The sequence below is a fragment of the Panthera onca genome, chromosome A3, assembly GCF_046562875.1.
Source record: "Panthera onca isolate mPanOnc1 chromosome A3, mPanOnc1 haplotype 2, whole genome shotgun sequence".
Lineage (NCBI taxonomy): Eukaryota > Metazoa > Chordata > Mammalia > Carnivora > Felidae > Panthera > Panthera onca.
Genome location: NC_138341.1, coordinates 70,808,757 through 70,832,299, shown reverse-complemented (window position 1 = coordinate 70,832,299; position 23,543 = coordinate 70,808,757). Strand labels below are relative to the sequence as shown.

Sequence of the window (23,543 nt, the reverse complement as noted above, 5' to 3'; positions counted from 1 at the left end):
AACTAAAATCTCTGGAAACCAAAGAAACAAGAGAGGAAAGTGTTTTGATGCCTGGACTTTCAAGTATGGCAAACTTGGGTTCAAAGCTTCCATCAACCATGAACGAGCTGTGTGATCTTAAGGTCACCTTACGTCTGTGAGGCTCAATTTACTCATCTAAAAAACGTCAGTACTACCTAATTTACAGAGTTTTAAGGATGCAATGAAATAGCAGATGTAAACTTACTGTCACTAGTGCCAAGTCAATGGTAGCTTTAATAAGTAAGTATTTCTGTGGCTTATAACAGTTTTGGGGCTGAATTTAGATGCTATGCAAAGAGTGTCTGAATTAAAAAAAATTTTCACTGACTTTACGTACGAAAGTTATCTTACCTTAGTTTTAGTACTGAGCTTATCTGAGCCTGATTATTGGTGGGTTACCAGTCTCTACTTTCTCTTAGGTAGGTAGGAAAATGCCACCTAGCAGTAGTTTTCAAAGTTTGGTCCTTGGAACAACAGCATCAGCATCATTTTAGCAACAGGTTAGAAATGTAAATTCTAGGATCCTGCTGAATCAGCAGTCTTGGGGGTAATGTTCTGGAATTTGTGTTTTAACAATTCTCCAGGTGATTCTGATACTGGCTAAAGTTTGAGAAACATTCATCTAAAGGGACTTGCAAAAGGCAAGCTTCCTCCCCCAGCTAGTGTGCTATATAAGTAAAAGCAGCTATGACCCAATGAAATTAGTTAAAAATGGAAGGCAGCAAGTGGTTATTCGGAAAGACCAAGAACTTTTTATATGAAAGGGACTTAGAGATTTGTGGGTCTTGTCAGGTAGGAATGATGGAAAATCTTCAAAGATATTTGGTTATTCACAAATTTATACCACTTCTATTAATATGAAAGTTCAGTGATTCCAGTGTGATTTGGATTTAAAGTTCTATAACACAACTATCTTTACAGAGGTAATTCATCAAGCATCTAGAATTTGATCACTATTTCTAAAAATATATGTATATCATCAATTACACATGTGACAGGTTTATCTAAGATTATTCCTAGGAACTTCATAGGATAGAAATAATCATAAATTAAAAGTTCTTAATCTTGGTGTTGAAATGAAAAAATCAGGGAAGTGTTAAGGTAGAAACGCAAGGGCATGGTAACATTCTAAGAATAAAGAAAAAGGGGGTAAAAAGAGGGTAAGAATTATTAAAGCTCAGATTATAAGCATCACATATAAGGTAAGGAAGGAACCAATGTCATAATCTACTAAATGATTTCAAATGTTCAAATAGTACTCTGCTTATTAGATTATGTTAGGAAATAAAACCAAATATCATTTCCACAAATATTTTTTCTCAGTCCACCTTTCCTCTCATTAGTTTTCCCTTATACCAACCCACTCATATCATGTATGTGTCAGTGGTAGGGGGTCATATGTGTGTGTTTGGATTTCTATCTTGTGGGTGTTTAGCTGTGAACGTGTCTGTCTGCTCCCAACATCTCTTTGTAGGTGAGAAGTCACTTGCCAAGCAACTTGTAAAAAGGCCTATTTTTGAAAAAAAAATATTTTCAGGAGTTTGTAGTACTTTTTTTTAATGTATATATTCTCACTGATTAGATCACATCCAAGAATCAAAGTTATGACCTACATACATGTATCTACCCACTAGAAAGAATTTATTCACTTAACAATCTTGCTTCCTTTGGTAAATGGAGAAAACACAGTTTCCCTTTGTTTTACAAGACCGTGTAACACCAAAATTTGAAATAAAAAAAAATAAATAACATTAACGAAAATTTCAGTGAAGTCTTCTATTAAATAACATTATCTTCCAGAAGGATTAAAACACAGTTTGAATTTCACCTGAGTTTTCAGGGAAATATATACAGCAGAGAGAAAAAAGTGTATTTAAAAAAAATCTCCATGTACTTAGGTAATTGCTAAATCTAATGGCATTATTTTGGCTGAGAAGAATGATTCATAATCTGGGGGATAGGAATTCACATGTCTTTCTTTGCCTCTTCCATATGAAATTTCCTTATGAATCTAAAATTTTCAAAATAGCCCAAACTGTTTTCAACATTAAAGGAGAACCAGCAATACATTCAGAGCCCCCAAATTCGGGATAATGTGATTAAATTACATTGATGGAGGGAGAATTGGCTCACATAATCTGAGGTGTTGAAGTGAAAATTATCTAAAATGAAAGTAGCGATCTAAAAGTACTCCCACAGATCTTCATCTGATAGAGAGAACAGAAAAACAGAAAGATACTTGAGCACATTTCTCAAGTATGGAATATTAGTCCTGGGTAATAGAAGAAAACAATTTTTGCTAAAACAAACTGATGATATACAGCAGAAACTCTTGCTACCAGGTAGATACAAATCAAATAGTGATTTGACAATGGGTATCTGAACTTTATAGTCTTGTAGCTTGCTGAATGTAGATTTGAAAAAAAAAAAAAAAGGCAGTCTCAAGTTGATTGACACTCGCTGCAGTAAATCCATATTTTTTACTCTAAACAGGGTAGCTATTTAATGTCTTTAAAGCAGGCATTGCAAAAATGATTAACCCACCAATTAGGCAAACTATAGAATTCACAGGAGCAGAAAATAACAAGATCCATGCACGGAGCTCCCATCTTATATAAGGCATTAACGTAGGTTTGCAAACAGCCCAGAAAACTTAGGATTTATGGGCTGAAAAGTGAAAAACACAAATAAGGATTTCTAAGCCCTAAGTGGTGTGGGGGAGGGGGTTGAACAGTTGGCAGAAATAAATTTTGCTGCCTAGAGAGAATTGTTCTTATTTACGGTTGGAATTAGAATTACTTAGAATTTCATAACAAAGATCTAGTACCTTCACATCCTCTCTCAATCTGTCCATTGCAGAAAAGAGCATCTGAGATGAGGTCTGGAAGTCGTCCATTTAAATCAACTGAGGCCAGGCAGCCTTGAAAACCCTCCTTGGCATGGACGAGTTTCGGCAAAGATTTGTAGGTTTCTTTAGCCACTCCTCCTATATATAAGTCACCTGTGGGAAAAGCAAAGTTTTGGTCACAAAAGTAACTTATCATTGTTTTAAACATACAGGAGGATAGGAAAAAAAAATAGTTTGGTTTATTCTTCATTGAATTAATAAAAAAGTCAATTATAATTAGATATTTTCCTAAAAGTATACAACAATAGAAGTGCTTGAGTAACATACCAGCATTCAAAGATAGTTTTTCACAGAGAATTGAATGAGTTCAATACAGTATGGCCAAGTGGAAGGAATATGGGCCATCGGGTTGCATATTCTTGTACTAAAATCCAAGCCTGGTTATTTACCAAACCTGGTTATTCTGCAACTTTTAATGTTTGTTTGTTTGTTTGTTTGTTTGTTTGTTTGTTTTAGTTTGTTTTGTTTGTAGTTTCTCTGATCATTAGAAACCTCATTTCTAAAATAGAAATGATAAAAATCTATCCTATAGGTTTTTATGAGAATTAACTGAGATAAAATATAGAAAGTATCCACCAGAGTAAAAATATGAACTAGACACTCAGTCAACCTTCTGCTTAGAGAACTCTGGGTCTTTATGTTAATCAGAAATTCAACAAATTCTCTTCAGTGTCCACAATTATCTCCTCCACTAGAATTGCCCATTATAGTACTTGCACCTATCACATTCACTAACTGACTCCCATTAAGAGTCTGCTTACATCCTTTTTCAGGTATTTCTTTTTTTTTTTAACGTTAATTTATTTTTGAGACAGAGAGAGACAGAGCATGAACAGGGGAGGGGCAAAGAGAGAGGGAGACACAGAATCTGAAACAGGCTTCAGGCTCTGAGCTGTCTGCACAGAGCCCGACGCGGGGCTCGAACTCACGGACCGTGAGATCATGACCTGAGCCGAAGTCAGACGCTTAACCGACCGAGCCACCCAGGCGCCCCAGGTATATCTTATTTAGGTGAAGTTATATCACTTTGAATTCTTTATGATGCTCTGGGAACCACTAACAATTTATCAATTTTTTTAAATTTTATTGAAGTTTCTAATGGAACACTTCGCTCTGCTAGTATCATGTCTCTAGGTTTGATATTTCCCTGTTTTATGGGCAAGAGAGATTACAATCCATGTTTGATTGCTTCATTTCCTATCAAAGATTATCTACCATATCTGTATGGCATTGAGTAGATGTAATTCACTGACTTTAATAAACACTTAGTCAATGTAGAAGACAAGGAGGGTGACCCCAAAATTCCATGAGATATATTCCTGTTTAAAAGTTCTACTAACATACTCTATTGAGCTATTTATTGTTCTGACTTTTCATTATCAGTTGGGTTTTTTCTCTCAGATTAACCAACCTTTCAGGCCACCTGATACCTTTTCCCCAATGTAACACAAAACTCCTACATTCCTAATGTTTATCTGGGTCCCTCTGTGTTGTCTTCATGGGACTTGGAATAAAGGAGAACATGTGGATATTCATGCTGTTTGTTGAGTCATGAGTCCTTGTTCTCTGACCCAAAAGTCTTCTGTCTTCTTCCAGCATCCATGAAACAGTAATAAGTTAACCTATTAGATTGTAAGTAGGCTGAAATCAAACCACAGATATAAGAGTCCTGAATTGTACTGATGAGTGAATTGAGCTTGCTTAAAGTCATTTTGCCATAGAAACTGCGGACTTAGGTCCCTGATCTATTAACTAAAGCTCTAAGTATTATACCGGGACGTCACTGATCCTGCATGAGATGTACTGAAGGTACTGGATATGTTAACTTCCCCTACATCTTGAACAAAATAAAACATCCATTGACTACTAACTATATTCTTAATATTAAAGGATAGTATGGGTTTCATCTGAGATGGGATACTATTTTTGAAACAACTTATTTTTTTCTCCATATTTCCTTTTTCTCCAGTCTTTGCTCTCACTTAAATTTAAAGCCATTGTGTTTTAGTTATCTCAGAGAAAGGAAAAGAATCAGAAACCAAAGATACCAAATTATCTTCCTGCATTTCTGCAAATTACCTTTTTGCATAAGTCAAGACTCTTAAAAGAATGAAATAGAATATATAGCCAACTACAAGAGAAGAATAAAGCTTTCCTAGCTCTTATGTAAACACACAGGAGAGAAAACTAGAGAAGAAATGTGCACACAGTCAATGAATACCAAAAAGAGGACACAGTGCTCTAATTTGAGGGCTGAGCTCCAGTGGAGGTAAAAACTTCAGGTAAATTTACCGAATTATATTGATTTGTGTGCAGTTCCATAAGAGAACCGAGAAGTAAAAGTGGAATTCTTGGGAAAAACATAACTGCATGGTAGATTTAGACCTGCTAAGAACTTAGGCAGCCTCACAGATTTTACCATATTCCAACTGTGGTATGGGAGCGACACAATTCCCAGAGTTTCATAGAAATAAACGGAAAAAGACTGACATTAATTGGTCATGCACACAAGAATGAAGATGCTGGCAATTCAGTGGACATCCGAGCTATAAGTATACAATACCCAAGACCAGCTCCTGTGTAATCTCTATCTCCCAAAAGATCAACAGTGGAAGTCCCCCACCCAAATAATTTAGACATAATCTCAGGGAAGTAAGGGGGAAAATTGCCTGAGATTACATTTTCACTAACTCAAAGGATCAGAACTCAAACTGGAAACCAAGGTGAGTTATAGAAAAATAGAGTTACCTTTCATACACATCTGAAATTCTGAGGAGAGATTTAAACTGTTACATGTCAAATATCAATGCAAGGACATGCTCCCTATGTTCATTTGTTGAACTAAATTTATTAGAACATTTCAGCTCTCCTCCAGGCCTATTGAATGCAGTGTTCGAGAACAGAGGGAATAGTTAGATGAAGATTTCTTAGCATTGCTGCAGGCCTTTTGGAAGTAGAATTTACACTGAAAGTTATGTATAAGACACTACATGTTTGCTAACCTACCTTCCTCTTTCTGATGGCACCCTCCTGGAAGGGACAGACTGTGTCTCTATTTGTTTTACATTCTCCCAAAGTGGCCTACAAGCACAGTGGACACTCGACACATATTGTCAGCCATCTGATGGACTGAGGTCATAGTGGAAAAGAATCAAGAAAGAAAGAATGCTAAGGCAACACATGGAGAGAGAGCTAATTCTAAAATGCACTTACTTCCTTTCCCCGCTTCCTGCCACCATCCTATTTTTTTTTCTGTTGGCAAACATATGTGTCTGAACAACTTTTCAGAGATTACTGCAGAGAAGTAGAAATCTTCCCCTTGTGTTATTAAAGAGCAGAAAGTATCGATTCAAGCAGTGCAGGATATAAGCCTCAAACATATACTAAGGTGGATAAGTAGGGAATACATTCTCATTTTCATTACTGAAGCTGCACTTAGCACCACCACTTCATACTGTCTTTATAACCTCCTCATATAGTAGATAGTGGTCTAACATCCCCTGGTGGGTTGCCCTATGAAGAGAACAAAAGAAACCCTTAAGTGGCCTGAGCCCCATATAGCATTAACACTTCATCAAAGATGCAGCTTTTCCTTTTGATCCTTGAGGTGATGGAAGTTAAAATGACCCATTAGCATTAATGGGATCTTGCAGGCAAATTCCTGTGCATGGGAAGGAGGATATGCTTTTTAATGACCCTGTGTGTGAACAAGAGCCAGGATGGACATCTAATAAGAGTCAGGTTCATACAGACTTGAAGCCAGCCTGTTACCCCTTCTTCAAGCTATGAAGGGTTGATTTTTATTCATATCCTTTAAGTAGGCCATGCATGCAACTGACAAGCCAATGATGGAATTGGGGCATTTTTAGCAGAAGATGCTGAGAACATGTATAAAGCCCGATAACCTCAAGCATTTAGAGAGTATTTTTTCTCAAAAAAAAATCTCAAACTACATTCTGTTTCTGTCTCTGTCTCTGTCTCTGTCTCTCAAAGGTGTTATCTATGGAATGATGTAAGGTGATATCACAAATATCCATACTCTAGTAGTTGGGCAGTAATGAGTAGGGAATAGTGCACAGGCTTTTTACTTTATCTGGCTATAAACCTTGGCTCAGCCACTTACTGGTTGTCTTAGTGAAGGCACATTAAGTTACATAACTTCCTTAAGAGTCAGATTCTTCATATGTGAAGTGGGTTAATAATGCCTATGCTGCAAGACTGTCAGGATTACAGAGAAAGTATGCTAGCACTGGGTACAGCATGCACTCAGCACACAACAACTACTGGTGTGACTGTTGGTATGCTTGGCAACGACACATCTATGGTGTATCTCATTCTATGTTGATTGTAGTAAGAGATACAGAATGAGAAGTCTAGGCTGTCTCCTTGTTTCTAGTATAACTAGAATGACAAGGTGTCAAATTCACGTCTTACTTTACTAGATTCGCAGTCATGTGTGTACTTGGAGTGTGCCTTGCACTGTGCTATAAGAAGCTCCAGAGGCTCCTTTGACATATTTGGTTACAAACCCAGCAGCACTGAACCTGGTTACAGAAAGAGGACAATTACTTGATAAATATCTTCTAATTTGATATAAACAGATTAAGAAATAGAAGAATCCTGTGATGTCCCAGGGCCAGGTCAAAAGAGTCAAGCTAAATGTGCCTTAGACAATCAGAAAAATAAAAGGCTTTTATGGACTTGGATTGTAAGGTGGAGCATCATGGAAGAGTTTAGACCCAAAGAAAGGATAGGCTACATTACTCTGTAATAACATAAATGTTGTGCCAGGCATGGGGAACAGCACAGATAAACCATGAAGACAAATTAAATACAGCAGTCAAGAAAGCATACAAGAGTTGGCTGGAAGGCAGTAGTTTCTGAAGGAGCCATGATAAATAATGTTGACTAAATAAAGTCAAAGTCTTCTGAGTAACACAATAGAATTTATGACTACTGGTTTCCAAAAAGAAAAAAAAAAAGACAATGAGAAATCCAAAAAAAAAAGACAATGAGAAATCCAAAAATCTAGGGGACACAACAGAATTTGAAGCAGTGATAATTTGGACAAAAGAGAGGGAATTACATTTAACACTAAACAGGAGGAATCTGAGTAGGAGCGGTCCATAACGATATGATTATAGGAGCTGGGGTCTTAGGGAAGAGTTGCTGAGTATGGAAGGTGCAGCTTGGGAGCCATCAACCAAAAAAGCAGGTAAATGAAGTGGTATAAGACTTTTTCTCTTCTTTTAAAACACGGAGCATACGGCAATTAGAGCAAGGACTCCAAGCTCTGCCTTACAGCAGCAGAATGCAAGTGTCAAGGTATAATTAGTTCTTTGACTCAGCTTTCCTGTTTATTCATATGTATTTTTTTTGTGCTTCTTAAACATTTTACTTTCATTTTAATTAAAATAAGCATACATTAAGAACAAGTGCTTTATAGATTTGGATGGCTAAAACTCTAGGGAAACTTAAGAAGGCTCTCACAATTTCTTATAATTGGCATTTGGTGGGCAAAAAAAAAAAAAAAAAGGCTGAATACCCACTGCCTTTCTTTCCTACTGGCTGGACTGGAGAAAGTATAATTCTGGAGGCTTTGCTCTGGATAGGGCCTTGGACAGCAAATTGGAACACAAGTCTAACTTTGTTCTGAATTCTTGTGACTAGCTGGCAGAAAAAGTGCCATCAGACTGGGCTAGTTTCTGAGAGTTATTCTGCAGGAAAAGTACCTTCTCTTACCCCAGGGAACAACTGAACTCTGCCCCCAAATTTGTATCATTATCTTTAATTTTAATCTTTTGTTGTACATCCACAAATGAACCTCCTCAGGTCAGATCTTGATCATATACCTTAATGCAGACAAATTAAATCTAGACCTCTTTGTATATATTAGGTGTGCCCTCTTAGAAGAAAAATCATCTTCAATACTTTGGGAACAAACATTCATTTACTTTATTTTATTTTTTTCTGGGGAGAAAGCTGAAGTCACAATTTCCTCTGACTGCTTAAATAAATTATGTTAAATTACTGAAAGCAGAAGCACAGAAGCTAACACATTTAAACTCAAGAGTAGACAAATGGAAACCTTTATAACAAACCACACATGGGATTAAACAATAAACACCGTCCAAGACCACATCTAAGATCAGAGCACACTCAGTGTTCAATATTGAAGTCAAAGTTGGCAATTCAAGTAGATGTTTTGCTCTGAGATACAAGATCTGTGTCTTCCACAGGTCTGTTAAAAATATCAGGTTAATTTTAGAAACTCTTTGCTGAGGAGATGCTCACTGGTCACCAGTTTGATTTATTAGTTATCCATTAACTTCTCTACACCTTAGTCTTTCTTGGTATATATAAGGCTAACTGCTAAAACAACCTGATTTTAGTTCTGTAGTAAATACCTGTCAACTCTTATCTTGAAGCTTATTCCAGCATTCTAAGTTCAGCCTAAAACCAAGCCATCATCTTTCCCCTGCACTGGGAAACTACTTCTAGACTTTTCTGTTTCATAGCAATCCCATTTCTCATCTCTCTGATACCCAAATTGAAATTTCAAAATCATCTTTTAACTCTATTCTCTATCTCACACCTTACATTTAAATTATTGACAAGAACTCATGACTCAGCTTTATCAATACTTCTGACATTTGCCAATTTCCTTTTCTGTAATTTCCTTTTCCAGTTCTTGTCTATCTTTCCCCTTGTACACCTTTCATGCAAGAGCCTGTTATCTGGTGTACCTGCATCCATCCTTCCTCCTCATCAACACCAGATCAGTCTCCCTACTGTGTTCAGTCTCTTCAATACCTCCCTCCACTTCTAAATAAAGCCAGAGGCTTAGCAGTATTCAAGTGTCCATGGTATTGTGAACCTCTTTTCTGACAATTACCATATTTATTTCCCAGTTCTTTGTGTGAATATCTTACCTTACTATTACTTTATAAATTCCTTAAAAAATGATCATGAGCTTTATTTACATTCTCATATTCACTTAGTAGTCACTCAAAAATTATTTGTTGACTCATTGGATGAATAGATGGATTGGTGGGTTTGTATTCACTAAGTAATCACTTGAACAATAAAGACATAGTGAGGGTTTTATGAGAGTATAACAGTCATATTTGTCCTTTGTTCCCTCTACTTGAGAAATAATAAAGTTAACTGTGGGGAATTCTTCTTCTACTGACTCCTTTCTTGAACGCAGAAGTGAAGCCATCCAACTCATTAAGAGAAGCCAATGCAGTGGCATTTGTTTTCTCCATTCTAATAGAGTAATCCATGACCAATTTTAAGTGACATATATTGAATTTATTTGTAGAGAGAGGCAGACAAAGATAGAAGTAGAGAAACATCTTAGGGTATCAATGTGTGGCTATGAGAACCCCCTTGTGAGTCTTTTGCAGCTAGAGTAAGTGCAAAAAGCCTTGTGGGGCATTAAACTCTAGCCCACCCTGGCACTCTGCCTTATTCTGTCCCTGGCCATTCTGTTATTCTCTGTGTTGCTTTGTAAAAACATATAGCCTCCATAGCAGCACTTCACGCTGTGGGCACTTTACACTATTTCTCCAGACTCTTCCTCTCTGTCACCGTGTTCTCAGCCCAGAAAGGCATGTGTCTACTGTTTGTGGGTTATCACTCAAGAACTCTAGGATTAGTTTTTCTGGTTTGTTGCTATAATCTCAGCTACTTGCCAGCCAAAGGTATTCCTGATCCTACAGCAGCCTCCCACATCCAACAGTATACTGCTTTTGCTAAAAAGATTTTCAGTTTCACAAAAATCACTGAGACAACTGAACTTAAATGTGCAGAGCCCTGTCCAGGTGAGAGAGAGCCTCCACAAAGCTTTGAGTCCTTGGTAATCAGTGTCAAGCATTGCCATGGTCACAACCAGAAAAGACAGCGTTCATTTTATAATATAACAATGGGGATTGATGTTGGTGTAGCATCCTAAACTTTACTGAGCATTTGTGCATATATAATTTCATTTGATTTTTGTTGAGCTACAAAAGGAATAATGGTTATTTTGGAGACATGCCCCAAATGAAGATGCTATGGTTCAAGACCATAATGCCAGAAAATGGCAGGGTCGAACGCCAAGCACAGGTCCCCTGAAACCCTGACAATTTCCACTTAATCTGTACTGGTTTACACACTGTACACTCCAAGCGGCAAGTAGCCAATTTGGATAGCTCCATTACTACAAAATACAAGAAGTTTTATAGTATGTTTGCCAGTGAAGAAAAGTAATGGTAATAAATGTTGGTCTGAGTCAATGCAAATGAACATAAATTCCCAGGACATTGGGAGACTCAACTGTATACTAACTGAGTAATCTCATGAAGAAAAAACCAATTTTCTTCCACAGACATAAATATTAGGTATCAAAATTCTGACGAGGGGGTAGAATTCTTATGCCTCCACAATTTGATTTTTAGATATGGCAGCTATTTTTCAATTGCCTCCTACGAAGAGATGAGTAGGACACTTGCATTCATCGATGGCCCAACCTAATACTTGTATATGAACAGGTTGGAGGACTCTGATGAAGTTAACATTCAGACCTTAATGTTTTCCTGTAGTGAGCCTGGAGTGTTCATATTGACATTATGTTCATAAATAGGACAGATAATGCTTTCGACATTCTGAAGTTCCTGCCTCTATCTGATGTTTAAAAATAAACTTGTCCAAAACATGAAAAAAAAAATTTAAAGTATGATTATAAAACTTACAACACGAAGGCAGATTCTGTTTGTGTGTTTGGCCAACAGACTGTGAGGGAAAGCTGGTGGGCATGTTAAATGAGAAATAATAAAATGAAATTGCTACGGAGGTGTGTATAGTAATCCATCTTCTTTTAAACCCACACTATGCCAGTGACACCATGGCAGATGGGGTACGAGTTCAGGCATATAAATTCATGCCAAGCTAACTTCGTCTCCTGGCTTCGTAAATTTGCCTGTAGGTGAAAACAGAGTTCAGATAGTATCATTCTTTATCCTCTTTCTCATCTGATTGACAGCCAGTGTAGATACCTTAGACATCCTTTAGCATCAGACAATTCTGTCACCATTTTGTGTTTCATTTTTCACTGACGTGTGATGCTCTCTAGGACTGCACACGGCTTGCAGAGGCTCTCCATCTCAAAAATACTGTTACACTTTAAACATGCACAGAGCCTCAGTTTGGGTGCTTTGCTATCCCCTATTCCAATTGATCCTCCTACCAGTTCTTCACAATAGGTAGGAAGTTATTATTAACCCCACCTGCAAGGTAAGCAAAGCACCCTTCTGAAAAGGGAAGTTAAGCGCCCAAAGGCAATACAACCAGTACAAGGAGAATTACACTGGCATTAAACCCTCCAGCTCCCAGGCTACCTCTTCTCCCACTATGCTACACTGCCTCCTATTTTTTGCTGAAAACCTTCTCAGTGACAGGAATAGAATAGGTGGAGGAGTTTAGAAATGACTGTTCCTGAAATTAAGAGACTTATAACTAAGGGACCAGTAAGAGGACCTATATAAATCTGTTATCTTTCCTAAGATGTTGAGTAGTTCTATATAACAATTTGGCTTCCTTTATTTTTTTTTTCAAAATAGCTTTCCTTAACTCAAAGAAATTTTCTTTTCTTATTTCAAAATAAAAGAACATTTATTTTGGGTGGGGAAGATCGAGTGCTATACAGGGTAAGTACAGAAAAACATCTCTTTCCTATAATAACGGCCTGTTTAATGCAGGTAAAAAAAAATGGCACCTGTTCTCAAGTAAGAGATACAGAATAAAGAGGGTAAAGCCACCAGTGGTTTTTGGATATCTTGGAAGGACAAAATGATTCAAAGTGCACAAAAAACTTTATGGACATTGCCAAAAGTCTTCTATAATACATGAGCTTCATAAAGTCAGATAAAACTCATTTTTTTGTCAAGTACCTGAACATTTCTATATTTTTTTTTTCAAAGGAGGAGTTCCTTCTGTGCCTGAAAGATGGAACATTCTCAATCAAGCCATCAAATCCCACTGGGATATTAGAATTCCCTAGGGCATGTCTCCAAATAATTTTTTCCCAATATTTAAATTCTTCTTAAGGAGAAATGCAAATATTTGAACAGAAATGATCAAAAAGGGGAACAAGGAGGTGTGGGCAACCTTTCCTAAAGGCTTAGACATTGGAGGGCTTTAATAATAGAATGGAATGCTGGGGCACCTGGATGGTTCAGTCAGTTAAGCATATGACTTTGATTCAGGTCATGATCTTGTGGTTCGTGGGTTCAAGCTGCATGTTGGGCTCTGTGCTGACAGCTCAGAGCAAGGAGCCTGCTTCAGATTCTGTGTCTCCTGTCTTTCTGCTCCTCCCCTCTGTTCTCTCTCTCTCTCTCTCTCTCTCAAAATAGACATTAATTTTTTTTTAAAGTAGTATCTTTCACTCCAGACATTCAGAAGAAATTCCTTTTAATGTGCTGGCAAATATACATAGTAGTATTTAAATCCTTCTATAGATCTGGGTTCAAATTCTATTTCTAGGCCACTCACATAGCCTTTCTGATCTCCATTTTCTCATCTGTAATATGGAAACACTAACATCTCACTCATCTAACTGTAAAGATTAAGAGGCCACACTTATGAAAATGAGTATCAAAATTCAAGTCCTAGCTGAAGTGTCAACACAATAGATATGATAATGTGAGGGGGAGGGGATGGGGGGAAAGTTACAAACAGAGGGAAGGAGGCAAACCCTAAGAGATTCTTAAATAGAACAAACTAAGGGTTGAAGGGGGGTGGGGGAGAGGGGAAAGTGGGTGATGGGCATTGAGGAGGGCACTTGTTGGGATGAGCACTGGGTGTTGTATGGAAACCAACCTGACAATAAATTATATTTAAAAAAAAGATAATGTGAGCCTGAGACAGATGGCCAGATGCAAAATTTACAAAGGAATGATAAAATACTGATTCTCAGTCCTTGAATCCCTCAGTTATACCAAGGACAAAATAATAATAATAATAATAATAATAATAATAATAATAATGAAGGAGAAGAAGTAGCAGTCAGAATTTGGAAAGAAAGACGTCTGAGATTGCTCTGTGTAGTAAGCACTACTGGCCCCCAAAGGGGGACTATATTCTAGCCCCAAGCTAGACAGAAGGCTTTCAGTTCTCCTGAAAAATCTGCTTTGAGTTTCCCACAGTTGAGGTGATACAGGACTGGTACCTGCAATATTAAGAAAGCTCTAAACAGCCTGTGGCGGCAGGGTAGAAATGAGAGCAGTGGGAATGGGCTGTACTTCCAGGGCTGAGGAGTAAAGGAAGCATGAAAACTCCTCATGGGTGGTTGTGGGCCCCATGTGTAATGAGAGCAAGCCAGGCAGGGCTGCCTGGAGACAGAATGGACCCTGGGAGTAGGAGCTTGTGTGGAATGAACAGAAGGCATGACCGCTCCACAGGGGTTAAGGCCAGGAGGTTCTGGAAGAGGGGCCCTGGATGAAACCAGGCAAGCAGTGCTAACGAAGTGAATAAGAGATGTGCACCAGGCCAGTTCAGACTTCAGCTGATGTCCCTAGTCAACAAGCTGTGAGAAGATAACAGTGGGAAGGGACAGAGCTGAACACGCCCCCTGTCCTGCCTGTGACTGGCCAAAGCAGGTGGCAGCCCCTATTTTCAGTTTTGATTAATAACTCAGATTGGCCACTTTTAAAAACTTTGAGTTAAAATTATGTTTTATAGTGTAAAATGATTATAGAATTGTCTTAACAGTGAGCCCAAACATTTCTTCTAAGCCCGTATATACACAATACAAGACATTTTGAAGTGATGGCTTGCGGTAAAAGATAATATGTAGCTTGATTGTATTTGAACATGATGCTTATTAAATTTAATGATTTCACATTTAAGCCCTTAACAAAGTGTCTGACACATAGGTACTCAATAAATGACATTATTTATTAAGTTACTAATTATGATGATGATGACACTAATGAAGGCATTTTATTATGATGCATCTCTGAACAGAGAACAAAGACAGATGCCAGGCCAGTAGACAGTGTCTCTTGCAACAACACTCAGTTTTGCATATAACTCTGTTGTTGTCCATGATTCAAACTCGTTTCTGAGCAAAAGTACAGATAATCGTATCCCAGACCATCAAGTTTCTCAAAAATAGATGGAACCATGCGTGTCAAATTTATAAATGCCAAAGGTCTACTGTGTTAGAGATAACAGTACATTAGTACACGACCTTAAAGTGCTCGGAGAAGTCTTTTTATAGTCCTGAAGCTTCCAAGGGGAACCAGTGGCAGGAAATCAAAGCAGTGTGCTTGATGGAGGGGGGTGGCAGGTCGGGGCAGGGGAGGGAGGGGAGCCTCATGCAGCCTGTCTAAGAATGTTAATAAGCAAACTATAAGAAAGCTGGAAAAAGTGGCCTAAATATTGTCAACGCCTGTCACATCCAGGTGGACCTTACGAGTCCCCTCCTTGCAAACCCTTGAGCTTCAAAGAACATTTTGGCTGATCTTGAGCACTATGATAAGAATTGAGATCTCATAAGTGGAGTATTTATAATAGTGCATGGCATATGATAAGCTCTCAGAAACAGGTTAAAATAATTATTATAGCTATTTAATATCACTATAATTATTATTTAGGCGAGATGTTTAATCTCTCCAAACCTTACCTTAGTTTCATCATCTGTTACATGGAGCCAAGTACAGCGACCTCACCAGTTTGTCATGAAAAGTAAAGAGATAATCTACTAAGATAAATCTCTTAGCTAATGCTTAGCAAAGGGTACAAGATGACTGAGAGAGTAGTGAGGTACCTTGCCTAAGGACACACATAAAATAAATAGTAGGGATGCTATTTCACGTAAGTCGGTCTGACCCCAAAGCCTGGGTCCTTAATTACAAAGCTATATTGCTTCTTGTTTATCCTCAAGAAAAACCACAATAATTAATTGTGAAGGTCAAGAAAGGGCCCCTTTTAAGAGCAGAAACAGAAAACCACATTACTGTGGCATTAACAAGAAAGGCTGATTGACCTAATGCAGTTCCAAAGTAATAATGGAAGTACCTTCCTGTGTGTGAAAATACTGGGCCAACAGCAGCATGGTGCCATTAAAAAATGTGCTTTCCTACAAGAGTAAAGATGGCAGAATTGGCTCTGAAGCATCTTTACAGTAGTGGGGGATAACTTTGTACTAAGCCCACCTAACTTTCCAGTCTATTCCAATTTTGAACCATGGCTCAAGAGGAATTGTTCAGGATCAAGGGGAGAAACTAGTTTTCCTTTGGGTCACAGAAAAAGATGGCTGGATCTGCATTATTACTAAACCCTAACTAAATAGAACAACCACTGAAAATAACAGTGATATTTACTTTTGAGATCTATAATGAACACATGTAATATTACCTACAAGTCAGCCATGGCCTCTCTGTCCTTTATAGATCTAGAGGAGCCTGATTTAAATCTTTCCAATTCCACAGAGGATAAAAATCTAGCATTCTCCTTCCCTTGTGTTTCCCCAAGATCTAGTGAGCCTGTGACTTCTGCTTCTGCCTTTTGTATCCCATGTGCTGTGCTGACCCCAGATCAACATAGTCTCTCTCCACCCACAGAATAATTTTGTGCACCCAAGCATTTATAAATTTAGTCATCTGAACATTTTGGTACCATGCAATGCCCTGTTATCTACCATCTCGATGGCTGTAGCCCCCACCCCTAACCCAGAGCAAGGCAGACACACCAACTTGATTTTTGCATAGCAGATTACAGACCACCTTTAAAAGCTACAGGGTGACCTACACCTACAGGGTGACCCTGCCTCCTACTATCCCCCATTCTGGTCATAGGAAGCACATATATTCCAACCAACCTTACTCACTAAGAATTTGGCGCTATGGCTCCTAAACTCAAGTGAGTCTCTCATCAGTATTTGAACGCCAAAGGTGAAAATCCAGGTCTGGGGAGTCCCTTTTCCAATGTCTATGAAAACACGGAAAGCCAGTGCACAGAGAGGGAGAATAACAACGCCAACGCCTTGTTGGAAAGTTACGAGAAGACATCTCACAGCCCCTGTGGAGACCATGAGAGTGAAGATGCTGGCTTGGTGCTGACAGGTTTCCCAAATGGGGCTCTCATGAAGTCTAGCTTTAAACTTCCTCTTTCTTGTCCTTGGGTTCCTTGAATGACACACTTTGACTAACTTTCCTTTTTTTCACTGAATTAGTGAATAGTGAATTATGTTTGTTTTTTTTTTTATTTACCTCCAAAGACCTTTGTTGAAGTCTCCCTTCAGGAAAAAAAAAAAAAAAGAAAAAGAAAAAAGAAAAAGAAAGAAAGAAAGAAAGAAAGAAAGAGAAAGAAAGAAAAGAAAGAAAAGAAAAGAAAAATAAAAGAGGTTGGCCGACGAAAACTCTAAAGACTCAAGTACTTCATCAGTGACAAAGATGTTGCCAAACTTATTCGACTTTTAAGAAGACATCTCAGCTTCATCCCTGGCCTGGGATATACTGGAGATATACTGGATAATACTGGAGAGAGACAAGTATTGAAGGCCTAGCTACAATGAGGCTGAGGTCTTGTGAGCATTATCTGATCCCTAAGAACCCACCGCACCACCTATAGGCACTTTCTCCTCTACAGCATAAATGTCACCAGCTGTAGAGCTTGTCTAATTGCTGTCCTGTTGGGACATGATAAACTGGCACCTTGTCCAAAAGGCATTTTTGAACTGGATTCAGATTTCCAGGAGCCCATGCTTTGCCATGGGAGGACTGAGGAAGGCTATTTCTCCTGGAAAATGACCTCCTCACAGTTATTCCAAGCACACAAGCCAAGGCCTATGGCTGTTAGAGCTCAATCAGTGTCAGGGGTGAGCAAAAACCAGCATCAGGAATTCAAGCACCTATATTACCTGCCCCAAAGCAACTACAGGTTGGAAGGGTTAGGGTGTTTAAGGTTGTACCAGAAATAAAAAGCAAATAGGTGATCCCTACACCACTAGTCTCCAGCTTGCGTGATGGTCAACCACATGAAGAGTGTTCTCCAATAAGTCCAAAGAAGTTATCAGATTTCTTTTCAGCATGTTGCTCGAGGCTTTCGCTTGCAGTCAACTGAGTTGCTATGAACAATAAAACTCATCTTCCCTGGCCTGTTGTAAAAAGTGTTAAACTGGGAATTAGAAGACCAGATCTAGAAACACTAATTATCTGTATGGCGGTGCTGGCACTTCTCCCCTGAGCATACTTCTCTCATCTGTAAAAGAAACGAGTCAGACCAGATTGTCTCCAAGATTACTTTGAGCTCTAAGTTCCTATGATCCTAATGGTGAGAAGATAAACTTCAGATAATAGATGTAGAGGGAAGAGAAAAACCTAAACAGAAAATCTATGCCCAATGTAGATGAGGTACCAAAACAGGTACAATGAGTTGAGGAATACAAAAGAAAGAAGACAGAATTGTTGACAGGGAATACAGAACTTTAATTCTGTTCACTTATGGAAGCTGGCCCAAGGATTCTAGGGAAGAAGATGGAGGGACTTCCACACTCAAGGTCAGACAGCAGGTCCAAGACAGCTGGGCATGGAGGGGGGAGACGTCCCACTGGAAGTGGGAGTGAGACTGAAACAATGACAAAGGCCTTGCAGGAAAGAGATCAGATTGAGACTGAATTTTGCCATGCCTGATTTCTGCCAAGCCTGATTTCAGGGGAGAGGTCAGGAGACAATCACTTCACATGTCTAATGGTCTTTTCATTCTCCTATGGGAAATGGAGTAATCGAAATGTCAAGTCTTACTTTTACATACTCGGAGACTGACTATCTCTGTTCTGTACTGTGATGATTGCCTCCAAAGTGGTCTCTTTCCCCCAGCTGGAGCCCATCCTCTGCATCCAAGCCAAAGGAATGACTGTAAAATCCACCATGAACTACACTCCTGCTTAAAACCCCTAAATTCCCTGCTCCTCAACTCTGGCATGACACTCGGGCCCTTCTGAATAAGCAAATCACCTACCTTCCTCCTAAGAAGCTCAGAGAGCCTTCCAGCCCATGACTTCTTCCCAGGGATCATCTTTGAAATTCAGGTTTTATGCCAATGCAAATCTAGCTCTGTGTTTATAGCTACTTGGCCTGAAGAAGGGAGCCTGACCAAAACAGCAGGGCAAAAGTCAATGAACTTGTTTTCTAGAAAGGTCACTCACTGTATGAGATCCCATCTTTTGGAATTTGAAAGTGAGATGAAGAGACAGGGATAGACAAGGTGGTAATGCACACAGGAACAAAAGCAATAGGTTGAAGCCATGAGGCAGAAATCAAGAGTAGGAGAAGCCAGGGAGCAGAGACAGAAAATATCTAAGTGGGAATAGACCCGGTAGAGAAAGGATCGGTGGGAGAGCATGGAATTGGGGAGCGGTGGATATTCATGTCCAAGGGAACATCCAGGAGGGTTGCTCTTGAGATTCCAGTATGATTATCAGAACAAAGTTCTTATTCTCTATGCTGCCTCATTGTTCAGCAGTTGAAAGGATTTCTTGTCTCTCTTCCTAATGGATCCTTAAAATATTCTCCCATTAACTAAAGTAATGTGACCAAATCTCTGCTCCTTTTAAATAAATTTAAAAAAAAAGAGAGAGTTCTAATAAAGACAGCTTAACCAACAGGACAACAGGAGCTTGCCTCCAGTTTCAGCGCTATCTCCTACTTTAAGGCTAAGCTCAAAGTTGGACTCTTCTCTAAAAGTTTCTTTTCAAGTACATTATCAGGGCAAGGCAAGCCAGCAATCAGATGTCATATGGGCTGAACATACAAAGCCCGGGTATGTTTATTTATTTATTTATTTTATTTTTTTTTAACGTTTATTTATTTTTGAGACAGGGAGAGACGGCATGAACGGGGGAGGGTCAGAGAGACAGGGAGACACAGAATCAGAAACAGGCTCCAGGCTCTGAGCTGTCAGCACAGAGCCTGATGTGGGGCTCGAACTCACGGACCGCGAGATTATGACCTGAGCCGAAGTCGGATGCTTAACCGACTGAGCCACCCAGGCGCCCCAGCCCGGGTATGTATAAATATGATCAGGACTTGGGAATAAAATCGGATCACTAAAGAACGGAAGTGATGATATGTCAAATGGCAACATTAAAGGGTAGAGAAGGGGGGACATGTGTTATATTCAGGATTGCAGAGGGCAGGTAGCTGAGTGAGAGAGACTGGTATGTGATCAAGATGAAAAGAACAAGAATACTATTCATCTTCAATCTTTGCTTAGAGAATGAATATATTTGAAAGGAAAGCCCTGGTTGGGTTGTCTGTGATTATGGAAACTTTTAGTGGCTTGGTAGCAGAATAAACAATAGCAGGTGGCTGCTTTCAAAGTAAGATTTAAAGAAGAATATCAAGAAGGTTAAAAAATAATGGTCAAAAGGAGGGAAGAGACAAGACTGGAAGACAGAGGGAAAGCTTGCTCAAAACCCTGGGGTGGAAGGCGGGGGGGGGGGGGGGGGGGGCAAGGAATCAGAGTGTGAGTGGAAGAACAAAGGGCTGACTCTGCCTGGGCTGACCTAGATGGGGTCTATAGGTGAATTACTCACTTGTAAGTAGTTTGCTAAGTGGCCACCTGAGGGCACTGTATTCACTGCACCTTGAATTTTTTTTTTCCCTTATCAAGTAAATTATCCTCAATTTGCTCAAGAATAAATTTAATGCCTTAGAGAAGGGTACCCATGGAAGATGGGGGCCAAAGACAGTCCTTCCTTCCTATCTTTGTTCTTGAACTAGATTAATGAATGAACAAGGCTGACCTTAATTCAAATACCCGGGTTAACCATAAGGATGAAATAAAATAAATCATTTAAATCTATTTAGTGTTTAGTAGAAAGTCAATAAATATTAGCTCCTTCCCATATACATACATACGCAAACATACAAATTTGCCGAAGACAGAACATACAGAGGAATTACACAAACCGTTTATCTCTCTAAAGGGGGCAGGACTCAGAAGTCCCACAATGAACGTGCAGCTGTGCTAGGAAATCAATGCAGAGAGCAAATTTATGTTGCTCTTTTCATTGCATGTTGCAGCTTGTACATAATAGCCAGAGGGAATAGAATACAAACAGCTGGGAAATAAAGATGAAAGCAAAACTGTATCAGCAGGGAGAGACACAGAACCCCCTGAGAACTCAGCAGTGTCACGAAAGATAATTTGAACAAGGTCACCTGCACGGAATTCCTCTTCTCAGAAAAAAGATCATTAGACTCCCGCCCATTGCTGACCATCTCCATCTGAGTCAAGGTGGGGAATGGGATAAAGAGTCCCTAGCTTGCAAATTTATACATTAAATTTCTGTCTATATAAATCAGAGTTGTGGATAAAAGCATCATTATTATCAGTGCCCAAAATATTATTATTAGATGGTTGAAAACAAAGAATTTGTGCTTCCTCACGCAAGAGGACTCTTGAGGTTTTCCCCCAACCTCAGTCCCATAAGGCAGGTTTTGCGGCCTGATGCTGCCCTCTAGTGTCTTTTTATGGTATGGTAACGCGAGAAATAACTTCCAAGAATCCTGAAGCAATCAACACCTCTTTGACCCAGGCCTGATAAAGCAAAACAAAACAAAAGTAAAAATCCTAAAATAAAAACAAAACCAGGATTTGTACTAAACTCAAAAATGAGTTAAATTTTGCTTCAACGTAGACACTGCATTCTTTGAGGGTTCTGAAATAAATGGTATCAAGATTAGTGAGTGCTCTTCAAAAATAAAGACACTTGCCATTTCCTACACTTTACTCTCGAATGGTTACTGCTTCAGTCTGTCTGAGGCATGATCCAGAAACTTGCATTTCGTGAACCCTGTCACATGGTTCTAATGTGGAGCTGGTTGAACTCACTTTGAGAAGAACTAAAGATTATGGCAGTGACTTTAAGCGGAGTATAGAATAAATATGATAATTTTCTTACAATTCTGTAAGGGCAAAATATACATGAAATAAAAATCATCAACCAAAATAGGTCACCCTTCATTTTTCCTGTATTTAGAATGCCTGAATTCTACATGACTAGCATGCTAAGAAAAACAATGCTGTTCAATTCAGAGTGAAGAGTTCATGTGGATGGTCTCCTAAATCAATCAGCCCACCTCCAATTCCAGTGGGCATCCAGGTGGAGAAGAGAAAATGCTTAGTTGTTTTACTCATTCTTCAACAATACCTTCCTCTAAAGCTCTTCCTGGTGCCACCAGTTTAGTTTTAATGGCCTGATATGGCTGTAGGCATCCTGTTCTTCTCTGTCCTGTAAATGCCCCACGTCAAACTTCCCCATGGAACAGAAAGCTTTCCATTATAGGAACACTTTCTTCCTCTTCAAAACTGTCCTCTCCCTTCTTTGCACAGAGTAAATGTTCTGTCAATATTTCTCATCTGACCAGTGCCTCTCACCACACATACCAAAAGGTGGTAATGACAGAAGCTAGGAATTGTGTCATTACATGACCAAACTCTCTTCTTAAGCCCCTTCTAGTCAGTGGCACACATGGCAAGAGAGCTTCCTTGGGGTTATCGTTGCCATTGGATCACACATTCAATTTACAAGCCCACAGCTTTGGCTTTTAATTTTTATGTTTTAATTTCCGGGACTTGCTTTCACTTTTTGGCATAGTCTGATAAATGTGTAAACACATAGGAACTTCACAAAGTAAAGGGGTGTAGTCATTGATATAGAATCTCTATTCACCTGGGGAATTCACTTCAAATTTAAATAATGGGGTATTTTAAAGGCAAATGCACTCAATCAGAATTCAATACTTAGTATCTTAATGTAATATAAAATGCTACTTTGAATTCATAGTTTTATTTTTTGTATTGTGGCTAAAGCCTTTCTTACATTCAGAATCATGAAACATTCAATGTTTTAATAAAAATAGGTTCTGATGGTTAGTTAGATTTGTAAAGGTCCCCTCCAACACCAGAAAGAATCCTATACCACAGCCTTCTATTACCCTCACTTCCATTTTTAATGAGCATTAAACAAATATTTACCTCAGGAAACTGTCCTAATTGTCCAATAAGATATAGCACATTGCCTTGCACTACTTCTCTATACCCCAAATGTTTATGTAGGTCTGTGCATGTCATATACTTCAATCAGCCATGAACTGCTTCTTTTCCAGCCACTTTAGCATCCCACACAGTTTCTAGCGACATCCATTTATGCTAACTGAGGTCTCCCTCTCCACAAACAGGACGCCATTTTGGTTTAGCTTTGGTGGCTGGCACGGCCAGCACATTGAATGTCACAATCTCTTCCTTTCCCTTGACAATTACCACCTGAACCCACTGTGTAAAACAGGAGTACTCATTAAATAGGAAAATATGGAAAACTCATTCCATTCACTTTAGTCAGAGAGAAGAAAGATAAAGAGCTTTAGCCTGTTAAACAGCATTTCTTTTGAATCTCATTTTCCTTTCTGAGCTAAGCTATTACATGTGTGGACACAAACAGGATCGCTTTGAAGTTAACAAGAGGCCCACTCTGAAAGAAGGAAGACAGCCATTATCACACATTTTATGCGTTGGATAAATATATTCCTGGGATTGTAAATATATTCTGCAATTATAGGACATG

General features: G+C 38.9%; 1 protein-coding gene across 20 annotated transcripts in view; it reads right to left on the bottom strand.

The window, feature by feature from the left end:
* Positions 1-23,543, bottom strand: part of NRXN1 (neurexin 1) — a 1,127,584-nt gene that overhangs the window by 547,119 nt on the left and 556,922 nt on the right. For all 20 annotated transcript variants that reach the window (XM_078444444.2, XM_078444446.2, XM_078444455.2 and 17 more), the window contains one exon: positions 2,849-3,022. In XM_078444444.2, coding sequence (XP_078300570.1) covers positions 2,849-3,022 — 174 coding nt within the window. The remainder of the gene's footprint in view (positions 1-2,848; positions 3,023-23,543) is intronic.